At 40.6% G+C, this 7,211-nt stretch overlaps 1 protein-coding gene across 1 annotated transcript in view; it reads left to right on the top strand.

Moving 5' to 3' along the window:
* Positions 1–7,205, top strand: part of LOC118751082 (hyphally regulated cell wall protein 3-like) — a 7,867-nt gene extending 662 nt beyond the window's left edge. The window contains exon 2 of the mRNA XM_036485848.1: positions 5,172–7,205. Within this exon, the coding sequence (XP_036341741.1) occupies positions 5,876–6,706 (831 nt within the window). The 5' untranslated portion in view covers positions 5,172–5,875 and the 3' untranslated portion in view covers positions 6,707–7,205. The remainder of the gene's footprint in view (positions 1–5,171) is intronic.
* The last annotated feature ends 6 nt before the right edge of the window (positions 7,206–7,211 follow it).

Below are 7,211 nucleotides of genomic sequence, written 5' to 3'. Positions count from 1 at the left end.
TGTTATCGGTGTCTAGAAAAACTAGGAGAGATCCAAACAACAAGGAGCATTTTGTTCCTACTTTTTCGTTAAAAATTAGCTTTGAAGGAAATGTTATACCGGAGTCGGTCAGAATTTTCTGTGTCGGGTTTAGGGTGAATCATTTCTTTCCCAGGGCCAAACAATGTTTTAGGTCTGGGCGTCTCGGCCATACGAAACTTTCTTGCAGGTCAAAAACCGGTGCATAGTCTGTGGCAAGGAGGAATCTTGTCAGGAAAAATGCAATAGTACTAACCCTAAGTGCATTTTATACGGTAGTAATGACCATTTATCGTTCAATAAAAATAGGTGTCCCAGCTGGGAGAAAGAAAGACAGGTCATTGAGATTATGACGGTGAAGAAGTGGTCAAAGCGTGAAGGTTTTGATAGCTACAGAAATTTGCTCGAAGGGAATAGTTTCTCCGTACTGGCCGATTATGATGAAATGTTCCCAGCTAGGGTAGGACAGGCCGAAGTGAGGCAGAATAACGAAGGTTTAGTAAATAGGAGTCTAACCAGGAGAAGATACAACGTGGTTGCCAGAGCAGCAGTCAACAAGAGCAGTGAGGTCGGCAAGAAGGTTCAGCAGGCCAGGGTTATAGAAAAGTCTGTGCCAGTGTATGAAAGTCCCAAGTGGGAGAGAGTGAGTGAAATTGAAAAACTTCTCAGTGAGTTGTCGGTGAAATTCAATATCGATGCTGAGGAGCCGATTTTGAAGGTGTTGGGGAATCTAATTAAAACTAACGTAGATGATAGACTTGTTGTAAACAGAAACAAAGATGACAATAAAAATTCTTCAATTTAATTGTCAGAGTCTGAAAGCCAATAGAGATTATATAGATTTTTTCATTCAGCATAATGAGATCGACATAGTGGTTCTACAAGAGATTTTCTCGTGGGGTGATATATTTGAGGGCCATAAACTTATAAATTTTAATTTGTTATCAAAGTTCAGGGCAGATGGCTACGGGGGTGTAGCTATTGGAAGTAGGAAAAACTTACGCTTACAAAAAATCAGATACAATTCCAACTATGACATTGTTGTGGCTAAAGCCACAAGCTTGCTTCAAAATTTTATTATAGTTTCTGCTTATTTTCCACCGAATTTAAACAAACATCTCTTTGACTATGAAATTAGTCGTTTATTGCTGTTTTTGGAGGGACGCGAAAACATCCTACTGTTGGGGGATTTCAATGCTAAGACCAGAAGATGGGGTAGCCCAAAGGACCTTCCTAAAGGTAAAATTCTGCTCGATGCGATTCGGAAGGCAAATTTCAAATGTTTAAACGATGGTAGTCCTACTTTCGCTACTAGCAAAAACTGTCCAGGCGGCCTTTCAGTCTTAGATCTTTCTTTTACTAACTCGAACTGTCAGCTTATGTGGAAGGTGGTCCCTGTTTTTGTCGGGGGCAGCCATCACTGGCCTATTATTATAGATTTTCCAAACGTTGCGAGCAAACCGGTTCCGTTCGTTCAAAAGCGAAAACTTAACTCGGCGCTGACTAGAATTCACTGTAATGAGGGGGTTGATGGTATCTGCGAGGCCATAAATAAGGAGATTAAAGGAGCCACGATTGATTTAAACTCTGTTAAGGGTTCCCTCAAAGCGTGGTTCAACGAGTCATTAAAAAACAATTTCGCCTGCTTTCGGCGTGCAGGAAGAAAGCGAGGCTGACGAACAATGTTAGAGACTTTGAGGAATTACTTAATATGGAAGAGGAGTGGAAAGCGGCTGTAAAAAAAGCAAAAGCGGACTGCTATCGGGCGAAAATTAGTGAGTTAAATGAATACCCGAACACTACAGATGCATGGAGGTTCGTAAATAGTGTTAAGGGGACTCGTAAAAGTGTTCCATGTTGGCCCAGTGATGAGCAGGCTCAGTGCGGACCGTTGAAGTGGGTCGGGACTGTCAGGTCAGCGACAATGGGTGTATGGACAAGTCGGGGTTAGAGTTTTCGGTGGAGGTGTTTGACAGCGTTTTGAGGAAAAAGAAGAAATCGGCGGGGGGCTTGTATGGCGTAACATTTGGTATGCTGAAAGGGCTGCCGGTAGACACGAAGGAGGCTTTAGTTCGCGATTTTAAGAGGCATTTTCTGGAGAATAGAGTTAGAGAGGAGTAGAGGAAGATCAAGATCGTGCCTATTGCTAAGCATGGGAAGGATCTTAATGATATTCAGAATTTCAGACCTATATCGCTTCTTTCAGTGTTTGTGAAGAGTATCAACATGATTATAAAAGAAGAGCTAATGGAATGGGCGGAAAAAAATAACGTTTTTCCGGATGGCTGTTTTGCATACAGAAAAGGGAAATCGGCGACAATGTGCCTTAATGAGTTCATTTACTGGTCCAGCAAATTTAAGAAGTGTAGGAAAAAAGTTTTTCGACGCGTACAATTGTGTCAGCATCGACAAGTTAGATTACAGGTTAAAGGTTTTAGGAGTCGATAGCAGAATTCGTAATTGGGTTATAAACTTTTTTTCCAGAAGAACTCTTGTGTTAGGAAAGCATTCAGTTGAGGTTTCAGTTTGAGGGCTCCACAGGTCCAATGATAGCTCGTTGAGGTTTCAGTTTGCGGATGATTTTGCGTTCATCTGTTGTGGTAATACTGAGCAGGAGGGTATAAGTGCCCTTGAGGGCAAACTGATGGCTTTCAGTAATAGGTGCAAAAGTCTAAATCTTGGCATAAATGTGGAAAAAACCAAATTCATGTGTGTAAATAGCAATAGGTTTAGCTCCTTTTCTTTATGCTTGGATGGTAAAGAAGTTGAGCAGGTTCGCTCGCTAAAGTGGTTGGGGAGGGTAATTACTGCGAGTACATCGGTAAATAATCAGGTTAGCAGACTAAAAAGGATTGCGGTACCGGGTAAGAATCTTATCAAATGTTTAACACCTATAAAAAGCGGTTTGGTGCCCAAAGTAGCTTTAAATTTTTATAAGTCCTTAGTGAGAAGCAAGGTGGAATACGCTAACTCCACTTATGCGGATGCACCTATTGGGTACAACAAAAAGATACAAGTCATTTTAAATGATACTCTTAGGCGGTGCTTGGGGCTTCCTCCAAGTGCTCCGGTGCATGTGAGGTATGCTTTGGCAGGCGAGCTCCCCCCTCTGAAAAGAGCGGAATGGTTGGCTGCCAAGGAGCTCAGCAGACAGTGGCTTGTAAATCCTCGCCTCAGGGATGACCTGATGAGTGGGAGTGTCTCTAAATCCAGTTATTGTTTTGCTTACGAAAAGCACAAAGCCGTTTTCAATCTTCTTGGTACTGATGTTTCTTTTTGTAGGCATCGTAACCTCCACGTGGAGCTTTCGGAGCTGGGTACTACCAAAAATAATGTTAGTACGGTACAGTTGAAAAGTATTTTTGTCTCTAGACTAAGGGAACTGCAGAATAGTGGTTTTTACCTCCTTGCCACGGATGCGTCGGTTTCTGATGGAAGGGTGGGTTTCGCAGTCCATGATCCTCAAAAAAATTTGTCATTCTTATATAGAGTAGTGGGTGATTTTTCCTCCACCTTCGGGGAGCTTCTAGCAATCAGGCAGGCGGTTCGGATGATGGTCAAGTTGGAGTGTAAGAAAATTGCCATTCTTTCAGATAGCATGGCGGCGTTGAGATTAATTAACAAGAAACGAACGACTAATCACATTGTTGCGGAGATTCAAAATTTGATGCACAACTCAAAGTTTGAAAGCATAAAGCTCAGTTGGGTTCCTAGTCATGTGGGGTTAGTGTACAATGAGAAAGCGGATTTAGCGGCAAAGGCTGCAGTGAGAAATGGACAGGACATGCATATAAAGTTTACGGTTGAGGAGGGGCTTAGAAGAATTCGGCAAGCCATTTGGCGTGAGTGGGAGAGTGAGTTTTCGGATATTTGTCAATCCAAAGGTAAAGTTTTTGCTGAAAATGGAGGCAAGGTAACTGACTCCCCTTGGTTCTGCGATAAAAAATGCATTTTTCCGTTCAGGAAATAAAACCAATAAATAGACTCATGTGTGGACACACATATGGAAAGATTTTTTTAAGTAAGTTTAAAGCTAACATCACTGATGCTTGTTTATGCTGTGGGGTTAGAGAGACAAATGACCATCTAATTTTTGTATGCCAAAAATTTTCCGCCGCCAGAAACAATTTCACTATTTTTAGTAAATACAACTGCTTAGAAGAAATTTTCGCCAGTTTTGATTATCGCCATCTCAGGGAGTTGCTTTGCTTTTTGGAGACGGTGAAGCTCGACACGCTTCTTTGAGTATAAAAAGATATAGATATAGGAAAAAAATAAAATTAAAAGTGTATGTATGTATAAAACAGACATATGTTTGTTTATTGTTAAGTAATAGTCGTTTTAGGGAAAATGAAGAAAAACAACTACAACCAGTCAATTATTAATAAAAAAAAGAGAAATTTGAATGAAAGCAAGGAAAACAAAAAAAAGTATGAAACAAATATGTATGCATGTTTGTTTCGAATGCTTTAGAATGTAGTCATATGATTAAATTTTTTCTATTCAATCAGATATGGAATTGGGCATGTACGATTGTGCATTTAAAAAATAATAATAATAATAAAAATAATTATATTAGTAATAAAATAAAAAGAAGAGAAAGAAGAAGATGATGGATGAGTGTCATTAAGAGATATGTATGACTGGTTTGGAGTCTGGATGTATCTACCTCATTGTAGTTAAATTTTCCATATGTACATGTATTACGATTCTTTTGTGTTAATTGTAAAGATGCCTAATTTAGTGTTTTTTCTGCAATCAAGTTCCTTTGATTCTGCTGGTACAACCGCATTTTATTAATTATAAGATAGTCGATTCACTTTATTACTTGGCTTAAAGAATGAATTACTTCTGTAGTTTTTGGTGATTTTGTACTCAATAATTTTTTAATTTCCTCATGTATATGAATATGAATTCATCTTATAACCTGTACTTACATGAATACCTGATAGGGTACAAACCTTTTATTCTTGTATAAAAGGCAAACAAACAAAAAAAGGCTGATAGAGAATATTGTATTTATTGTATTATAATGTACGTAGTACGATAGGTTAAATTGGTGATCAATCACTTTTGAATTTGTGCAGTTTGAATTTTTTGCTTGGTTTAGTCTCAAAGGCTATTTTAGTTTGTAGTTTACTATCTTGTATTAGAAATTAATTTTGTGAGTCACCCTGCATGCTTGTTCGACGTGGGATTGAATCATCACTGGAACCGGCTCGTCGGGTCACCGCTCACTAAAAGCTTCGCATACAATTAAAATCTTCTTGGACAACCTGTCTCTTGAGGACATCATAACAGTCCTTGCCAATTTTCTATACGCGTTGTTGCGTTTCTAAACAAAAAAAAATAAAAATATCCCATTTGTATACATAACCAAAGAAAGAGTTTGTTGACGAATTTCCTGAATTAAAATTCTTTGCGAACCTCCTTACAATGGATCAATTATATATAGTGTAAGCATTTCTACATAGGTAAATGTAAATAGTACCTAAGCGAGTATGTTTATTGTTAGCATTAAGTCATGTTAGCTGTAAGCAACAATGTAAACAGCTCTTAAACGTATATGTAACTAGTATGTAAGAGAGGGCCAGAGTCTATCTAGGTCATAAGGATTGCACGTAATAGATACACTCTGTCTACACACTAAGGAGTATGTTCAGTAAAAGATGTCATATGTATACTTTAGCGTGGGGGATTAACTCCATTTTGCAAAAATAAAAGAAGACATTAGATTTTGTGCGCAGTTACGAAAAGGACGTGTTTTAATTCGATACCACTAAGACCTGATATATTACATCAGAAGTGGTCCGCGAAACCATTCCTATTAAAAGTACAGTCAATTTTAAATAAAATAATGGAAAGTGAGAACATAAGTGCTGATCGATATTCGCTGTTGCAGCTGAAGGCCTGGTGCACGGCCGTTGGGCTAAACGCGAGTGGCGCAAAGGCCACTTTAGCTGCAAGACTCAGCGCCCTATCAGCGGAGGCACGTGGACTGTGCCCTGGAGAAAATGTAGCTGAAAATTCAAAAAGGCAAGGTTCAGCAGCAGCAGATAATTTTGAAAAGAGTGGCGAGGACAGTAGTGCAAACGATGGTGAAAACAACGATGGCGTGAACAACGACATAAACAACGGTGCGAACAACGGTGTGAACAACGGTGCGAACAACGGCATGGACAACGGTGCGAACAACGGCACGAACAACGGCATGGATAACGGTGCGAACAACGGCACGAACAACGGGGCGGACAACGGAAGAATTATAAGAAGCGACCACGACAACGATGGAGTGTTCGTTCGAAGCGACGTAGCTTGCGTACGTAGCGGCACCTTTGGGCGGCGTCCAGCAAGGCACTCCGAAGATAGCGATAGCGTGAGTAGTGTAACAGCAATCCATTTACCCGTTATCCGCAACAACGACAATGCCGAGGCAGCAGCCCTTAAAGTGGAGTTATTGCAAAAAGAGATTGAGGTCCTTAAACTTCAAAAGGCTCTGCTTGAAAACAAACAAATGGCGGGAACACACGAAGTAAGCGACAAAGTTGCGTTCGAAACAATAAAGGAAATAATACCAATGTACGATGGCGGCGATGGATTTACCACATGGTATAATCAAGTGATGCACTATCGCGGCATATTCAAAGTCGACGATGCGATGATGTGTGTGGCCATACACCACACCTAAAGTTGAAGGGTGCAGCTCTTACGTGGTACAATGCTAAGCCAACGTTCGCCAACAATGTAGACCAATTAATGAACGAAATGAAGACGGTGTTCACGTCCGGCGAAAGAAAGCTCGGACGCCGTTGTAGGTTTGAAAACCGTGTGTGGGTGCCGGACGAAAGTTTTTCAAACTACTACAATGACAAGTTCGCCCTACGAGCAGATTTAAACCTTAGTGACGAAGAATTCGCGGATTACCTTGTCGAAGGAATCCCTGACAAGCAACTCCGCAACCAAGCAAGATTGCACAATTTTACGTCACCAAACGATGTCATGAGAGCATTCCGCTCAATTACATTGCCGGAACGACCAGCAGCAAAGCAACGCGCCGATGAACGTCTCAGGTGCTATAACTGTAACTGTTCAGGCCACTACGCCAAAGATTGCAGGAAGGCGAAACGAGAAGCAGGGTCGTGCTAAGCTTGCGGACAGCAAGGACACTTCGCAACAAACTGTAACCAGTATAA

This window comes from Rhagoletis pomonella, unplaced genomic scaffold (genome assembly GCF_013731165.1).
Source record: "Rhagoletis pomonella isolate Grant_MI unplaced genomic scaffold, Rhpom_1.0 Rhpom_scaffold_00517, whole genome shotgun sequence".
NCBI lineage: Eukaryota > Metazoa > Arthropoda > Insecta > Diptera > Tephritidae > Rhagoletis > Rhagoletis pomonella.
The sequence above is the reverse complement of the archived record's forward strand: the minus strand, read 5'-3'. Positions and strand labels throughout refer to the sequence as shown.